Source organism: Papio anubis, chromosome 9 (assembly GCF_008728515.1).
Source record: "Papio anubis isolate 15944 chromosome 9, Panubis1.0, whole genome shotgun sequence".
NCBI lineage: Eukaryota > Metazoa > Chordata > Mammalia > Primates > Cercopithecidae > Papio > Papio anubis.
The window spans coordinates 125417056-125435884 of NC_044984.1; the positions used below are offsets into that span (position 1 = coordinate 125417056).

The 18829-nt window shown below is 47.2% G+C and overlaps 1 protein-coding gene across 9 annotated transcripts in view; it reads left to right on the forward strand.

Annotated features, from left to right (window-relative positions):
• The window catches only part of ADGRD1 (adhesion G protein-coupled receptor D1), a 187129-nt gene that overhangs the window by 17330 nt on the left and 150970 nt on the right, over positions 1-18829 (forward strand). For 8 of the 9 annotated variants that reach the window (XR_635296.4, XM_009182071.4, XM_021923159.2 and 5 more), the window contains exons 4-5: positions 3040-3162; positions 13462-13641. Coding sequence is in view for 8 of the 9 variants with exons in the window: in XM_009182071.4 (XP_009180335.1) it covers positions 3040-3162; positions 13462-13641 (303 nt within the window). In the remaining variant the exon portion in view is untranslated. Of the gene's footprint in view, positions 1-554; positions 651-3039; positions 3163-13461; positions 13642-18829 lie in introns of all 9 variants that reach the window. The other variant, XM_021923161.2, reaches the window with a different exon arrangement.

Sequence of the window (18829 nt, forward strand, 5' to 3'; positions counted from 1 at the left end):
GGGAAAAAAGAAAAGAGTCGACCCCATCAGCACATTTAGCTGCTGGGGACAGGCGAATGGCTTTGGCAAGCCTTTGGAGGATGTGCAGCTTTGTCGTTTGTTGCCGAATTCTCCGTCGTTTTGTCCATTTGTCATCATTCACGCAGTTGTTTTCATGCAGAGTGTGTGTCTCATCAGTTCTTGTGACATCATAACCATTCATCCTTTTGTTGAGCCTGTGTCATAAGTGGCCAAGTTCAATTTCATATCTCTCAACTAAGTATCCGCATAGGGGTTGAAGCTGGAAAATTAGAACTATCACACGTGGCCAAATTCAGCAGCCATCACACCCTGGCGTGTGAGCTGAGTGGGGTCACTGGAGTGGCCGAGCTGCTGACCAAAGTAAACAAGGGTGGTGGAGGCCGGGAGATGTGCGGTCCAAAGAGAAAGTCCAGGTGCTCTTGGATGAAAGAATCATCCTCCTGCTGCCTGCTGCAGGTTGAGAGATATGGTGGTCCCATTTGTCTTTTGTCTCACTCACTTGCTGTGCTTTTTCTTTTTGTTGTTTCACCCAGCGTCCCGAACCCACAAGCTCACTGTGCTTCCTTCCCGTAATGCTACCTTTGTGTATTCCAATGACTCTGCCTACTCAAATCTCTCTGCAACCGTAGGTGAGCATTTACGTACTTTTGTTCTTCGTTCTGTCAAGTTTGGATCTACGATGAATTCTGAGGCCAATTCTGTTTGGTAGTATCTGAATTCACTATGTCCTGGCTAGCAAGTGAGCAAATGTCCCAGTCAAGAGAGCAGATCCAAGGTGTTAAAAATAACCACTAGGGTTAAGTCTAAAGGAAGATTGCAATACATTAGAACAGGGGTCCCCAGTCCCTGTTACCAATCCGTAACACTGGCACCAATCCGTAGCCTGTTAGGAACTGGGCTGCACAGCAGGAGGTGAGTGGTGGGTGAGTGAGTGAAGCTCCATCTGTATTTACAGCTGCTCCCCATTGCTTGCGTTACTGCTCGAGCTCCACCTCCTGTCAGATCAGCGGCAGCATTAGATTCTCTTGGGACCACAAACCCTACTGTGAACTGCACATGCGAGGGATCTAGGCTGCACGCTGCTTATGAGAATCTAATGCCTGATGATCTGTCACTGTCTCCCACCACCCCCCGAGGGGGCTGTCTAGTTGCAGGAAAATAAGCTCAGGGCTTCCCCTGATTCTACATGATGGTGAGTTGTGTAATTATTTCATTACATATTATAATATAATAATAATAGAAATAAAGTGCACAATAAATGTAATGCACTTGAATCATCCCCAAACCATCCTCCCCAACCCGTCCATGGAAAAACTGTCTTCCATGAAACCGGTCCCTGGTGCCAAAAATGCTGGGGACCACTGCACTAGAAGGTATATACATTCTTTCAGGTTCCCAGGATCTTCTAAGCCAGCTGCTTGTTTTCAGAACAAAACAGACACAAGATGAGACCTTTTCTAAACATAGAGTTTGTTTGGATTTTTCAATGAATTGTCTTCTTTGGGGGAGGAAAGCAGGCCATTTTACCGGAAAATTAAAGTTAATTAAAAAAATACCTCATCAAACATTTGATTTCTTGTAAACATTAAAATCAGCCTTTCGTCCGTAGCTGAACTTTAAAAAAATCGTTAGAAGCTGTTTGTGAAACATATACGCACGAGAATCATGGTTAAATTATTTTCTTATTTGATAACCTCCAGAGCCTACATGGCTCAACGTGAAGCTCAAAGCAACAGGGGTAATAGCAACTGAGGCATTTATTAGATCAGCATAGTAGCCAGTTCTGATCCTGTCGATCTTACCCTGTGATCCTTTTCAACACAGAAACTGTCTGCTCTTTCAACTGTAAGGTGTTTGGCTTCCAAAATTAATGTTGCCAGTCAAGGGGTTTATACAGCCTGGCTCAATTATGCAACCACTAGTGATCCATTTAACCTTGCAATACATAGGTCTCCATCAGCAAAAATGAGATAAAATTTAAAAATGAGTTTAAAAACAGTAAGGAAAAACACCGAGGTCCCTTGAATTGGTTATCCATGTGACAATGTAGCTGGAAAGCCTGAGCTGGGGTTGGGGTCAGGTCCACAGACCCTGTTAGCTCTCCCGTGTGTCTTCAGCTGGGCTGACGGCTGCCAGGGGCTCAGACATTCTCCCCAGCCCATGTGGCAGCAAAGATCTGTGAGTGACTGTGATCTCAGTTAACAATAAATGCCTACTCCTGATTTTTGTAGTCTTCACTTATCTATTCTGTAAACCGTTTACCCCACACCCTCACCATCAGATCCCCTGGCCATGGGAACGGGACACAACAGGATGATTGGACGGGGCAGTGCCCCTCGGGATTTGTGGCCAGCTGGGCTTGTCACCTGCAGGTTCTCCTGGGACTGTGCAAAATGTTACTTGGGGTTTTCCTCCTAGTGCCTGAAAATGGGTTCTGCTAAAATCCCAAATCTACCTGTCCAGGTTCAGGGGATTTCAATTAAAACTCAAAAGGAGAAGGAGTTCAGCTGTAGTTCCATGTTCACACTTGCACTGAAATGTTCCACTTGGAACGCTCAGCATGAGGACGGGAGTGGGGAGGACTCGAAAAGCAGGTAGGCACAGCCAAACTCCAGGACAGGAGGCTGTCGCCACGCCACGCTTGGTAACCCATCTGTTGGCAAATACCACAACTATCACATCATCATACGATATGATATGCAATATGAAATCTATATGCAAGTATGAAATCTATCTTTGTACATAATACCTGCATATTATGTATGAATATATTAATATTATTTAAATTTTTACCTGACACATACACATAACTTATTTACAATTTAATTACTAATAATTAAATATTACTGATACTATGAATATTCATATTATAGAATAATATATGTTATAAATATATAATTAGAAAGATCAATAATACCGCATACTTACACATAAGTTATTTGTAGGTCTGACACACATCTTCAGACTTTTAATCTCAGAAGGTTATTAACATATAATGTTGTCATTTTTCTTCCTTAGATATTGTGGAAGGGAAGGTCAACAAAGGCATTTACCTGAAAGAGGAAAAGGGAGTCACGCTTCTCTATTACGGCAGGTACAACAGCTCCTGCATTAGCAAGCCAGAGCAGTGTGGCCCTGAAGGTGAGTAGCTGATCCCTGCGGCATCTTTGTCATGCATTTCATTATCAGGGAGCACCTGCTCCTCTGGCAACTGGCAGATGTGAACCTGAGGTTCTCATCAATTGCAGAATGCGTGAGAATGTCAACGACGGATTGGAGGGCAGGGGAGGGAGGAATACAGGCAAGGAGGTGACGAAGCAGAGACTTGTCCTGGTGGCTGGAAGTTATAACATCCTCTTACAGAGATGTGAGATCAAAATACTTAATCTTGTAAAAGAGGGGGAAAAAAAAACCTTCCTAAAAAACGGATACAGCAATGTCACAGTGGGGATTGGACAGGGTCGCGGCGTTTCTGGGAAGGAAATTGATGGCATGGCACCTGCGGTGTGATTTCTGGCTCTGGGATGTGGACAGCGAGCGGGCAGGGCATACCTTCGAACACTCGTGCCTGGTTTTGGTTCTTTTACATTCATCAAGAGGGGCTGGGCCGTGGCTCGACCTGTCCTGGCAGGCGGTCACAGGCCTGTGGCTAACGTCGTGCCGTGGACAGAGCAGAGATGCAAAAGAAACACCGGGAATCGACTTGCTTTCATTTGCTTTTACTGTGTGAAGTGTAACCTGCTCTCTCGTATCTAGGCTTCAGGCAATGCACGTCTGGACCACATTGCAAATTTTCTGGGAAATTGTTCTCTGCCATCCAAACCAGCTTGGAGCCTTCAAGTTCCTTTCTCCTAGGCAAAAAGAAAATAATGATTTCTAGGGAGGAACAAAGCTGACTGCAGGCCTTGTACGAAGCTCTGAGGCATTTAGGACATCAGATGGCCTTCTGTGATGAGTTCATTGTACATGATTGTAGGACAATACGGACTATGTTCCAGTAAAAATAAACAACAGCTTAGCAAGGCAAAAACATGTGGGAGGACACATCTTGGGCTTTGTGGAAACCAGAATTTTGAGCAATGGTTATGAGGCCCAAAACCACGGTCAGGTTTACAAACTCATAGTTTGAGCTGTTCCTGAGTTCAAACAGCTCCATAAACATCCCAGGCTTATTTGTTTTTACAAAGTGAAAAACAACCATGGGCTCGCCGTGGGCTCAGTGGCGGGGCGAGGAGGACAGGAGAGTCATATGTGCTCCTTCCTTTCGTTGGATTCGGGAAGCGCGGGCATCTCTGCGGTGGCTTTTTCTGGGTTTCTAGGGAACAGCTTCTCTTGGGAGTAGAGGCATCCCGAAAGCTCCAGCAGCCACACTGGAATCAATCTCATTTGAGGACAAGGATGGTGCAGGCGCCAGGGGTCCCAAGGCCTGGGACTATCACAGATCACAAACCCGAGACAGGAGACTGTGATGGGACCAGCGGGAAATCAAAGCTACTGGACAAGTTTTGTCTGCACGCTGAGGTCACACGTGAGAGCCCTCTGAGCTGATTCTGGCCTGTGGCTGTGTTCGGTTGGACGGGCATCGGGTTAAAATTTTAAAATTAGCTGTCAACATTGAAAAATAGGAAATTTTCACAGATTTCCAGTTTTTCTGGAGAAATCTCCCCTGACTTCTCTGGCTGGCTGGAGCTAAGTCGTGGTGGCCCCGGGCTTCTGTCTCCAGTTCCCCTTGGCCCCCACCAGACTTCTCGACTCTTCCAATAATCTTCAGGTTGAACAGAGCCTGTCCGCAGTGTGAGCTCTGGGGCCAAAAGGCGTGGGTTCCACTCTTGGTTCCGACCTGTTCGTGGGGGTCTTGGGCAACCGCTGCTTCCCTCTGAAAAGCCTGATCTGTAAAGTGAGTGAATGAAAGGACCTTCCCATGGACTTGCTGTGAAGACTGGAGTAACTATTACAGCGTATTCCGGGCACACGGTTGGTCCAGTGTCGAGGGGTCGTTTGGATTTATCATTCGTGTGTTAATGATTCCAAACGTCCCCTTCTGCACAGAGTATCTTTTCTGAGAACCCCACTTTGCCTGCTTGGAGGGTGACTTCTGACAGAGGGGCGTTGTGGTTGAGCTGATCATAATAGATGCATACCCTCGTTTTGAGCCCCGACTCTGCAGCACCACTCCTTGTTCTATCTTTCTTTTTTTTTTTTTTTGAGACGGAGTCTCGCTCTGCCGCCCAGGCTGGAGTGCAGTGGCTGGATCTCAGCTCACTGCAAGCTCCGCCTCCCGGGTTCACGCCATTCTTCTGCCTCAGCCTCCCGAGTAGCTGGGACTACAGGCGTCCGCCACCTCGCCCAGCTAGTTTTTTGTATTTTTAGTAGAGACGGGGTTTCACCGTGTCAGCCAGGATGGTCTCGATCTCCTGACCTCGTGATCCGCCCGTCTCGGCCTCCCAAAGTGCTGGGATTACAGGCTTGAGCCACTGCGCCCGGCCTGCTCCTTGTTCTAATCCCAAACATGTATTCATGCCCCCAACATGAGACACACAAGAACCTGGGGGGAAGAAAGAGCCATGAACTCGGGCTTCATGTCCCACTGTTGACAATTTCTTGTGTGTCGTGGTTAAGCGGAACTTTTAAGATCTTTTTCACGTGGCCACTTTCTTTAGCGCATGGCCAGATATAAAACAAAGCCTGGGGTGCGGTGCCTCACACCTGTGATCCCAGTGCCTTGGGAGTCAGAGGCAGGATGACTGCATGAGCCCAGGAGTTCGAGACCAGCCTGGGCAACACAGTGAGGTCTTGTCTCTCATTTAAAGAAAAAGAAAAGGAAGGAAACAAAGTCAGGAAACCTTCAATCAATGCTAGCTGGGTGAGAGGCTGCTCTTGTGAGGCCTGATGCAGATCAGGTGGGGCATTTCTCATCGTGCCCCCCCTGGGTCTTGAGTTCAGCTTCATAAGGTGACCGGGCCATGAGCCTGCACCAGGGCCGTGGCATGCCTTTCCAGCTCTCCTCTGCCATATCCTTGGCTCAGGTGGATTCTCCTGGGGCCCTGATGAGCTTGTACTTCTGTGTGCGGGAGAAAAAGCCATGAACGGGGAACACCTGCCCAGCATTTTCCAAATTAAAGTCCCTGTAGCAGGAGGCAGAGGAGGCCTTCTCAGGGGGCACTTGGAGCAACTAAAACAAAAATTAATGGTTTTGTTTTTATTTTAATATAATGGGTGCATCAGAAACGAATTTTCATATATATTACTTAAGAGGAAATTTCAGTAAGCACCGAGCTTTAAAAATGGGTAGATTTAAAGGAAAACATTCCCTAATAATCATAATTCAGGTGGTATTCAGATCTGATAAAAATTGTGAATGACTGGAACGTGGGAAGCATTGATTTAGCCTTTTCAGATGTGTTGAGTGAGTCCTCCACACTTACTGGTGTGGGCACAAGCTTATAACCTGTTATTCTTATAACAAAAAACAACATTTAAATAGAGAAATGCTCTCCAGTCCCTGCCTAACAGGCCCACTGCTTTTATATTTCTTATTTCCAGATCCTGATGTGGTCTCTGTTCATATTTTCAGCTGATTTTTTAACAAATAATGTTTTAGGGGACAGGGTTGATGCTGAGAAACATGACTGTCCCCCGAGGACACCCATGGAAGGCAGAGGTCCCTGCCGCGGCCCTGCTCCGGACCCCTGCTCCGGGCCCTCCCTCCACCCCTGCTTCTGCCGGAGCCTCTCTGCTGCGTGTCTGCCTGCCTTCATTTTAGGAGCTACTGTGGGTCCTGCCTTTTGGCAAATGGTGCCTTCTGAGGACATTTTCTTAAGGTCACTTGCTGCGAATGGGGGAAGCTTTGGAGGACATTGGAGAGAAAAAGGCTGTTTGGATCTCTGCCCATTCTTGAACGTTAAGGTTAGAAAACACAGTCTGTTCCTTCAATACTCAGGATTCTCTCTTTCAACTCCCCTGACCAGTGAGCACACAGGTGGGGCAACTGAAAAGAGGAAGAGACACTTGCTGGAATGTCCTAGCACCTTCTTTCACCTACCTGGAGACCTTGACGGCTCAGCTCGAGTGTAACCCTTACAGGGATGAGCTGCGGTCCGGGTGAGGTCCTCTGTCTCATGCCCTCATTGCTCCCCAACATTTCTTCCCAGAACTTGCACCACTGATGATGGCCTGTCACTGCCGTCTCCCTTACTTGGTCTTCAGCTCAGTGAGGACGAGGACTGAGTCTGTCTTGGCCACTGATGAGTTCTCAGTGCCTGGCACACCATAGATACTGCACACTGGACGCATCTCCATCCAGGCTGATGAGTTCTCAGTGCCTGGCACACCATAGATACTGCACACTGGACGCATCTCCATCCAGGCTTTGCTGTACCTTCACATGAATACTGAGCAAGGGCCATTCACGACTCCTAGAGAAGTCATTTCTCCAACATTGAACCCACAGTCAGTACTGAATACACTCAAGCACGTTGCTAGGAGGTGGATCTCATGTGACGTTTCTGACCATAATAAAGTTAAATGAAAGGAAACTGATTGCATAAAATTCAAAAAAGGTCATTTTCCATCTCCAGCATCAAGGTGCAAATTATTAGGTAATTCTTCCTTGCTGACTCTCATTTCTACCTCTGATTTATTGCTATGTCAGTTAAGAGAATGTTATTTGATATAACAAGTAAAAGCACGGACAACAGCAGAAAAAGAAGCCCATTCCATTGTTGGACTCCTCTGACTTTTAGTGTGTTATTTCTGATATTGGGCTAAATTCTGTCTTGAGTAACTTCTGCCCATTGCTTCTAGTTCCAGCTCTACTGTGAATGGCTTTGGCAGCTCCTGGGAAAGGCGGCCTCCCTGATTAGCCCCTCAGCTTCGCCTTCCTCCTCTGTGAATCTTTCCTTCGCTTTTTCCTCACATGTATTAAGAACTTCCTCTGCTTATAAACCCCAGGGAGGCCACTCAGGTCCCGAAGCAGCAGCTGGAGCATCTCCGCATGGCCACTTCCATCTTCTCAGCTTTGAGTTGGCTTTTTCCCCCTTTGCATTTGTTTCCTAAATTTAAAAAGCTGTCGACAATATGCTAAAATACTTGCAGGTGGAGTTTTAGGCTAGAAATTTCCGGAGGGGCCTGGAGGACATGGGCCTGGCAGGGACCCAGCTACTCTCTTCCTCAGATGATCCAGGGTCAGGGGACTCGGAGGCCTGTGGAGCAGGCGATCCTCAGAGAAGCATTCGTTCAGCATGCTCCTTGAACAGATGGGGAAACTGAGGCCCAGAGAGGATGCAAGATGAGCCTGAGCTGCACGATGCTGTGGTGCAGTGCATCTCCAAGTATAGCTCATAGGCCCTGGGTGGCAGCAATTGCAGGTTCCCAGGCCCCCACCAGGATGTGCTGATTCCAAGTCTCAGAGGACAAGGCCCGGGAATCTGCATTTTTAGCCAGTGTCTCCAGGTGATTCTCGCAACTCACGTGATACCACATCCCGGAACTGGCCACGGCTGACTATACGTGCTTCGTTTGGTGGGTGCTGTGTTGATCTTCTGTTTTTATAGTGAGACTTTCTAGATTGTGTCCAGCCAGGTGGGTGGATCCAAATGCCCTAGCCCACCAGGTTTCCAGAAACGGAATTTCTCCTGGTGCTTTCAGTGTTTTTCTTTTAAAATTAACATTCAACTCTGGCAGGACACAATGGCTCACACCTATAATCCCAGCACTTTGGGAGGCCGAAGCAGGAGGATTGCTTGAACCCAGGAGTTTCAGACCAGCCTGGGCAACATAGGAAGACCTCGTCTCTACGAAAAAAAAAAAAAAAAAAAAAAAAATTAGCAGGGCGCCCTGGTGTGTGTACCTGTTGTCCTAGCTACTCAGGAGGCTGAGGCAGGAGGATCACTTGGGCCCAGGAGGTCAAGCCTGCAGTGAGCCATGATTGCACCACTGCACTCCAGCCTGGACCACGGGGCAAGACGCTGTCTCAAAAAAAGTCAACCTTTATATATGGGAAAATTTCATTTAAAAATTTACTTCTCTCAAAATATCAGAACTGCTCTCCTGCACCCCACTGGCAGCAGCCGGTCAGGGGTAAGGAGTGACCGCCCATTAAGGCAAAGCTAGCATTTTCCAGATGTCCTCAGCCTGCAGGACTCTCTGCTGTCCCTCGCTGTGGCTGAAGGCAGTGGCCATTCCCCAGGATGGCCTGCGTGTGGCTTTGTTAGAGGAGCAGAGCCAGGGGAAAGGGAAGAATTTCTTATTCCCGTGAGGAAAGTGAGTGCCCTACAGCCCCTGGCATTTCAGAAAGCGATTAGAGTGGGGCTTTGGGGTGGGGGTGAGGAGTGAGAATTTTAAAGGCTCCATGTGCAAACAAGTGTCTCCTCCTGGTCACACAGGTACAGGGCCCACGAGGCAGCCGGGAAACAGGCTCTGAGTCTTGCGTGGAAGCGTGTGGGACGCGCAGCCTCGTGGCTCTCTAGGAAACGCGGTGGGCCACAGGCTGGTCGGGTTGCTGGGATGGCCACCAGACCCCGTCCCTGCCTGGCTCCGGCTGTGTTCTCAACGCTGCTTTCCTGGTGGGGGAGCAGCATCCGCTCAGAAGCTCCAAGTTCTGGTTTTGTCAGCTGAGTCTGCGCATGCCTGGGCCGGTCCTGGTGCTTCTGATTGGCCCAGCCCGAGTCAGCCTTCGGGTGTGTGGTCTGCGGTGACTGGCGGGTTCGGACGCCAGGCGGGCCCACACGCGGGTAGAACCTCGTGCCCTCCTGGCCCGCTGTTTCTTTGGCGTGTGTTGAATCACGCTCTTGCACTGTGCTGAGTCTGTGGCCCTGGGAAGAGCAGCTCCATGCATGGTCTCCAAGGGAAGGGCAGTAGCCGCAGCACAGCGATTACAAACGCAGACTCCAGATCCAGGCTGCCTGGGTTCAAATCCTGACTCGTCACAGACCAGCTGTGTGGCCTTGGGCAAGTTACCTCACCTCTCTGTGCTTCAGTTTTCTCCCCTATGAAATGGAGACAGTAAAGATACCTAATTTACAGGTTGTTGGGAGGATTTAGCCTCAGCCCATGTAAGTTCTCCTTACCTGCTAGAAATCATCCTTTGTTTTATGCAGTGGTCTTTACATATGAAGGGAATTAACTTCTCATCTGTTAGATCTGTGACAAATATTTTTTTTCCCTAGATGATTGTCTGTCTTTGAGTTTGTTATGGTGATTTTTTTTGCCTTGCAGAATATTATATTTATGCACTCAAATTTATTAGTCTTTTCTTATGACTTTTAGATTTTAATTTTTCCTTTTTCTGCCTTGTCGAGAAAGATCTTTCCTCATTTTATTTTTTGGATGTTTTAGGATTCAGTGCTTATAACAAGAAAAAGTTATTACATTAGTTTGTCAATATTGTGCTTGTTTCTTTTTCCTTCAGATTTTTCTTTGTTTGTATTGATGGCCCAACTCCATGAGGCAAAGTTCCTTAAAAGGCTAATATGGAAGGCACATTGTGAATTTTTTATGACTCTATGAAGACGTGAATTGATGCTTAAATATAAGCTGTTGCTCAGGTAGAAGTCATTGTTTTGTGGGTTGAGTGAACGAAATGAAAAGCTTGGTTACCGGCACCGTGGATGGCCTTCAATCTACCCTTTCCTAACACCACACGGAATTTTAAAATTTTTATTTCTCTTCCTGAACAGAAAGACATTTGGCCAAGCAGGCTCATTTTAAATTGAGTGAAAGGAGTTTTAAAATGCAGCAAAGTTTTTGGAAAAAATTAACTTCCATGAATTCTACTGGGAATTTGTTTCATAACAAAAATTTCACAACGCACTGTGCTGACTTCCTTGTGAAACGGGTTGTTTGAGTGTGGAGGGAAGCGGTGGGAGGCTCAGGGGTTTGTCTTGGCCTCTGTGCCCCTCAGAGCACAAGGCAGGTGTTGCAGAGAGCCTGCTCATGAGGTAGGTGTGGGTGGCACCGGCCAGGTCCGGGGACACCCGTGTCAGCTGCCCCAGGCCTCCGTGCAGCCTCCACAGTCACACTGTTCCGCGGTGACCACGTTACTGGGCACTGGTGAGGGCTTTTTGCTTTCCCAGGAGCCTGAGGACAGACACTGCAGGGCTTGGAGTTGTGCACTGCAGCCTCTCAGAGGTCCAGAAAGGTCCAGGCCCCTTCCAATTTTTTGGATGTTCTTCTTCTCTTAAACAATAAAATGGAGAAATTCCATACCAGGGTTTTAAAATGTATGCTGTGTTTTTCATGAATCCTGCGAGGGCTTTGAGCTCACAAAGGTATAGTTGTCTTGATATATTGTCACAAGACATTTGAAGGACTTCTAACAGATGTGTTAATTCATAAGGCATCACAGAAAGGACAGTGGGCAATGAGACACTACCTTATACATGAATGACAAATGTCTTCTTTGAATTCAGTGACTCTCTAAGACTGTGTCCATAACCTTATGTGAAGGTAAGGCCTAAAGTCTAAATTTGGCACCACTTGTAGAAATAAAGCCCAGGGCAAATACCCTTCTGCCTCTCTCCCCGGCCCACCGTCCCATCATGGGCCTCTTTGGACCCGTTCTGGGCACGTGTTCTCTCTCAGCACCACTGAACCCTCTCACCCACATGCCTGGGCTGGGCTTGGCGGGGGTGAGACAGCTGGATGTATTTCCAGCTGTCACAGGCAGAGTCCAGGCAGGCAGCTAGTGTCACACACACAGACACACAGACACACACACACACAGACACACACACACACACACAGGAGTTTACACACAAAGAAAGGTCAGGTGGGCAGATGCTGCTGGAGGCAAAGAAGTGGAAAAGAGAAAACCAGAGCTCCAAAAGGCAGTGCTAGAGAGGCCCAAGCTCCACGGAGCCTCCAGCGAGGCCCTGCCCCAACTGCCCCTTCAGCAGAGAGCCCGGCCCCCAGACCACTGGGCGTGAGTGCAGGACAGCGGTCGGGGTTGGGGGGGCACACTCAGGAGCTGGGCTTTTGCAGTTCCTCTTTTTTTTTTTGAGACAGAGTCTCGCTCTGTCGCCCAGGCTGGAGTGCAACGGCGCAGTCTCAGCTCACTGCAACTTCTGCCTCCCCAATTCAAACAATTCTCTTGCCTCAGCTCCCAAGTAGCTGGGACTACAGGTGCCTGCCACCACACCCGGCCAATTTTTGTATTTTTAGTAGAGAGGGCATTTCACTGTGTTGGCCAGGTTGGTCTCAAACTTCTGACCTCAGGTGATCCACTTGCCTTGGCCTCCCAAAATGCTGGGATTACAGGCGTGAGCCACCGTGCCCGGCCTGCGGTTCCTCTTGTGGTGAAAAGATGGAGAAATCCTACATCAGGATCATAAAAATTGCACTGTTTTTCCATGTTTACATTGATCACAGTAGGTCTTTGGACCCCAAAGGTACAATATCTCATTGTCATAGTATACCGTAATATACTGCCACGACACATTTGAGGGATGTTCTATCTGATTCTGGTGGCGGAGGCAGCATGAACTGGTGGGTCAGTTCATTCATGCTAACGTGCGTCACTCAGACTATTTGGTCCACATGGAATCCCTCCTTCCCCACCGCATGGGCCTGGGGTCAGGACTTCCACAAATGTGCAGACTGGGGTCTTGAAAAAGGTTTCAGCTGCTGACCTCTCTGTGTTCAACTGGGAAATGAACAATTGCGGATATCAACAACCTCAAAAGTGTACTTTCCTTTGGCAAGAAATCCCCTCTTGGGAATGTATCCTAAAGGCATATAATCTGAGATAGGCAAAAAAATTTGCTTCAAGTTCTGTTTGAAAATTTCTTCAAAAAGTGGAACCAAACCTTAAGATCCAGTGACGGGGACTGTTGTTTAAAAAAAGACTGTGGTGCTTGTTTAGAATGCACCGCTGTGCAGACATAAAAATGACAACGTGAAAGTGTATTTATGGACGTTGGAGGAAGTTCACGGTGGAGTGAATTTTATAGAAATGTTGTTTATAAACCAGTGTGCCTGAGATGGTTCCTGTCTTTGTAAAATCTATTTCTAGAAAAGGCTTAGGAAGGAGCCACCCTAACCACGTTGCTGGAGGAATAGGAGAGAAACCTGGAGGGTGTAGGTCTTCACATTTGCACGCTCCCAGTGGGGGCTGCAGCGATCGTCCTCCGTCACTGGTGACCTTGAGTGAACTAGCCTCAGTTCCTGCATCTGTATAATGGGGATGAAGCAGGAGTTTTGTACTTTTTAAAAGGCGAGAGTTCATTTCAAACTCCTAGAAAAGTGCTGGCGCTATGTGAGCCCTTAATAAACATGTGCAAATATTACTGTCTGGATTTTCTGAACTGAACATACACTGCCTTTAGAATGGGGACAACATGCTTTTCGAATGAAAAATAAAAAGCAAAGAGAACCATGTGCTTCTGAGAAGTTGAGTCCCCTGCTCTCTGGGAATAACTGATTTTGTGACTTTCCTCTCCTCAGGGGTCACATTTTCTTTCTTCTGGAAGACACAAGGAGAACAGTCTAGACCAATCCCTTCTGCGTATGGGGGACAGGTCATCTCCAATGGGTTCAAAGTCTGCTCCAGCGATGGCAGAGGCTCCGTGGAGCTGTACACGCGGGACAATTCCATGACATGGGAGGCCTCCTTTAGCCCCCCAGGTGAGTGACAGCGTCGGCCCCGGGAGGCTCTGCCTGGAGGTGACGTGGGAGGCCTCCTTCAGCCCCCAGGTGAGTGACAGCGTCGGCCCCAGGAGGCTCTGCCTGGAGGAGTGGAGTCCTCTCTGAGAACAGGATGCTGAGGAGCCCAGCACAGCCCAAGGAGCCCAGGGATGCTGCTGCCTCCTGGCACCTGAGCTCCTTTCCTTTAAGGTTGCTGGGGAGGTGCACGGGGAGAGGCAAGGATGTGCCCTTGGTAAGTCGCCTGTGGGTGGTGCAGAGCCCGGGCTCCGTCTGCCCATGCGCTGTGACTGCTGTGGGTTACCTGACCACACTGAGCTTCAGTGACCACACCTGTGACGTGCAGATGATATTAACTGTAATTACCTCACGGTTTTCAGGAAATTAAGCTGCAGATGTGGTGTGCAAACTGCAAGCAGTGGTTACATTTTTCCTTCTTTTCCTTCTCATTTTCCCTCTTCCTCCTCATCCTCCTCCTTTTTCTCTCATATTCTTTGTCTCTTCCTCTTTCTCTTCCTCCCCCTCCTCTTCTTCCTTCTTCTTAGTGGTATAGACTCAAAATTGTTTAAAGCATGACGAGAAGAAGCTTTTGGAGAGAGAGGCTGAAGATCCAGGGAGCAGAGGAAGGGGCTGGGGGAGAGGGCGTGACACGCTGGGCTGTGTGTGGTCTTGGAGGAGGGAGGGGCCCTGGATGTGTGGGAAGAGGACAGGGGTCCCTGCACATTGGCTGAGTTTGCAGGTGGGTGTTGAGACACGGACATGGGGTAGGAGGCCACAGAGGCTGACGAAGGTCTGAAGTGGAAGCTGGAGAAGCAGAACAGGTGGCCGGGGATGCAGAAGGACTCAGGGTGGCATGGAGTGGGGGCCTAGTCAGGACTGGAGCCCAACAAGGAAAGGGCAGAGGTGAAGGGGGCAGCACAAAAGCCTAGGATGGCCTCCTGGCAGGAAACATCTTTGATGTATTTAAGGGAAATCCATTTTCTGACTCATTCTTAAGGGAGGCTGCATGGCCCAGTTATTAAAAAGTGTGAACTCTGGAGCCAAACAGGCTGGATCAAATCCCGCCTCTGGACGTTGGTAGTTGTGTGAACCTGGGCACCTTCCCTAACTACCCTATGCCTCAGTTTCCTTATTCATAATATGACAGTAATAGCAGTATCACATCATAGGGTGACTGTGAGAACTAAGTGGGCTGCATAAAGCCTGGAATGATGGCACAGTGGGCCCAGAAGGTGTTTGCCTTTTTCTATGGATGCTCAGTGTGCTCTGACCAGCTTGTACCTCCACCTCTGTAAGGAGGGGCAATTCAGCAGACACCTGCTTTGAATTTGCCCTCTGTGATCCCTAAGGCCAGAAATAATCTCTGACACAGAACCATCTGAACCTTGTCCCTGACCCTCCTGTTCCACTTGCTATCAGAGTCCGATTGCAAACATCTTATCTCTGTGCTCCTTGGGGCTGATGGAACATGGTTTCGGCACCCAGTAGGTTCTCTGACCTTGAACGTGCTTTAAGGTAAAGCCTGCTCAACCCTGGCCGCTTTTCCACCCAGGGAAAGGGCGAGAATTAGAAACACTTCTGGCTGGCAATATGCTCTCTTTTGTGCATTGAAGGCGTTTGTTATTCTTGCTTTAATAATACTACTTTGGACCAACCTAGGATCCAAGCATGCTCCAGAGACTCAAAATTATCAGAAAGTTGCACAATCTTGAGCAAGAAGCCCTGATGTCACTCTGGGTGATCTAAGATGCATGGCTGGCTGGAGGCGATGCGTGTCCTTTAAAAGCACCGTGCTGTTCCTTCCAGCAGCAAACTCAGGAGGACGGCTTACCACACACGCTGGCAGAACGAAGGGGACCCTTTGTGGGGGAAGTGACAGTCAAAGTCTGATGAACATTCTTGTTGATGAGCGTGGTTCTTGTGCCAGAGACAAGAGTAACACAAAAGTTGGTTGATGGAGGTTCCTGAATGAGCAGGGAGGTTGGTCTTCCCCACCAACTCACTCCCATGTTGGTTAACATTATACGCCCTTGCTTAGAGCAGAGGCTGATGCCAATGGCCTGTGGGCTGAGTTGGGTCCTCAGATGCGTTTTATGGTCCTATATTGTGATTGCCTAGGCCATGTTTGTCAGAAAAAGATTTGGAATGATTTACGATCATTAGTAATGATTTTATTTTAAAATTAAGATTTTCCAATTTCTCTTGGAAATAAAAAGACTGGCAAGGCAGGCTGTTCATCTCTCAGGTTACTGGTCAGGGAGGTGAGTGGGGGCCACCTCCCTGTGATGGGGCAGCCACCCTTCCATGCACCGCAGTCAGCACAGAAGCCGCGTCCTCAGGGAAAGCCCATTGCTGTGCTTACCCGCCCTTGGCCTCTGCAGACTGGCTTTGTGGGTGCCACAGAATGCCTATATTGCTGTTAGATTTTAATAGACTTTGTTTTTTAGAACAGTTTTAGATTCACAGAAAAATTGAGTGCAGAGTTCAGAGAATTTGGTACTCCACCTCCACACATGCACGCTTCCCCACCATGGACATTCCCCACCAGAGTGATCCATTTGTTACATTTGATGAACCTACAGTGACACATCATTGTCACCCAAGGTCCATAGTTCACATTAGCTCTTGGTGTTGTACATTCTATGAGTTGGTGAGGTAGATCTTTTGCCCATTTTAAAACTTGGATTTCCTTCCTTCCTTCCTTCCTTCCTTCCTTCCTTCCTTCCTTCCTTCCTTCCTTCCTTCCTTCCTTCCTTCCTTCCTTCTTTCCTTCCTTCCTTCCTTTCTTTTCTTTTTTCTTTCCTATCCCTTCCCTTCCTCTCCCCTCCCCCTCCCCTCCCCTCCCTTACCTCCTTCCCTCCCCTCCGCTCCCCTTCCCTCTCTTCCTTCTTTCCTTCCTTCCTTCCTTCCTCCCTTTCTTCTTCCCTTCCTCCCTTTTTTCCCTCCCTCCCTTCCTTCCCTTTCCCTTCCTCCCTTCTTTTCCTCCCTTTCTCCCTCCCTTCTTTCCTTTCTGTCCTCCCTTCCTTCTTTCTTTCCCTTCCTTCATTCCTTCTTTCCTTCGTTCCTTCTTGCCTTACATCCTCCCTTGCTCCCTTCCTTCCTTCTTTCTTTTCTCTCTCTCTCTCTCTATCTCTTTCTTTCTTTTTCTTTCTGACGGGAGCTGTCATCCAGGCTGGAGCACAGCGGTGCAATCATAGCTTAGTGCAGCATTTAACTCCTGGGCCCAGGTGATCCTCTCACCTCCGTTGCCCAAGTAGCTGGGATTACGAGCATGTGCCACCATGTCTCGCTAGTTTTTTTTATTTTTTTATTTTTTGTACAGTTGAGGTCTTACTTGGTTGCCCAGGCTGGTCTCAAACTCCTGGCTTCAAGCGACCTTCCCATCTCAGCCTCCCGAATTGTGGATTGTTTGTTTTCTTACTGTTGAATTTTAAGAGTTTTTGGGTATATTTTGGGTAATAGTCCTTTATCATGTCTTTTGCAAATATTTTCTCCCCATCTGTGGCTTGTCTTTGACAGTGTCTTTCACAGAGCAGACATTTCTAGTTGTAAGGAAGTCCAGCTTGTCAATTATTTCTTTCATGAATTGTGCCTTTGGTGTTGGATCTAATAAACCATCACTAAACCCAAGGTCATCTAGATGTTCTTCCTATGTTATCTTCTAGGGGTTTTATGGTTTTGCATTTTATTTTAGACCTATAGCCCATTTTGAACTAATTTTTATGACAGGTTTAAGATTTTTTTTTTTTGAGATGGTGTTTGGCTCTTGTTGTCCAGGCTGGAGTGCAATGGGGTGATCTCGGCTCACTGCAACCGCTGCCTCCCAGGTTCAAGCAATTCTTCCTGCCTCAGCCTCCTGAGTAGCTGGGATTACAGATGCCTGCCACCATGCCCAGCTAATTTTTTGTATTTTTAGCAGAGACAGGGTTTTGCCATGTTGGCTAGGCTGGTCTCGAACTTCTGACTTCAGGTGATCCACCTGCCTCGGCCTCCCAAAGTGCTGCTGAGGTTACAGGCGTCAGCCACCGCGCCCGGCCAAGATTCTCTCTTTTTTTTTGAATGTGGATATTCAGTTGTTGCAGCACAATTTGTTGAAAAGACTCTGTCTGTTCCATTGTACTGCCTTTTCTCCTTTGTCAAAGATTGGTCGATTGTATTTTTATTGGTCTATCTCTGGGCTGTCTATTCTGTCCCACAGATCTATTCTTCTGTTTTTTTCCAATGCCACACTGTCTTGACTACTGTAACTTTTTACAGTAAATCTTGAAATTGGGTAGTGTTGTTCCTCCAATGTTGTTTCTCTCCTTCAATATTGTATCGGCTATTCTGGCTCTCTTCCTCTCCATAGTTTATCAATATCCACAAAATAACCTGATGAGATTTTGATTGGGATTGTGTTGAAGATATAGATCAATTTGGGAAGAACTGACATCTTCACAACATTGAGTCTTTCTATCCATGAATATGGAATATCTCTCTGTTTATTTAGTTCTTGTTTAATTTCTTTCATCAGAGTTATATAGTTTTCTTCATATATTGCTTATAAATGTATTGTTACAATATATGTATTTCTTTTTCCTTTTTTGGCACCAATGACAATGGTAATGTGTTTTTTAATTGTAAATTCGACTTATTTGTTGCTGGCAGATGGAGAGCAATTGACTTGTATATTAACTTTGTAGCCTGTAATCTTGCTATGCTCACTCATTAGTTTCAGCTTTTTGGTTGATTCTTTTGGATTTTCTACATAGACAATCATATCATCTGTGAATAAATATATTTTTTATTGCATCCTTCCCAATATGTATATTCTTATTTCCTTTTTTTGCCTTATTGCATTAGTTAGGCCTTTCAGTACAATGTTAAAAAGGAGTGGTAAGAGGGGACATCCTTGCCTTGCTCCTGACCATTTTTTTCTTAATTGAGCTTATGGTCTGATTGGTTGGCTCTTGTGTCCTGGCATTTTTCAAATATTTTAATCACACTTGCTTGTGGGCATTTAAATTTGTAACTACTATGTTAAAATAACAAGGAGTCTCCTTGAACTGCTTTTGGAATTTAGGGCATAGGGATAAAAAGATAATGTCTTTCCTGTGCTCCAAAGGACTGGGGAAAGTCAGGTCTGTGTTATACCTTGTGAGAAACCTGTGCACGGGGAGCTCATTCCCAC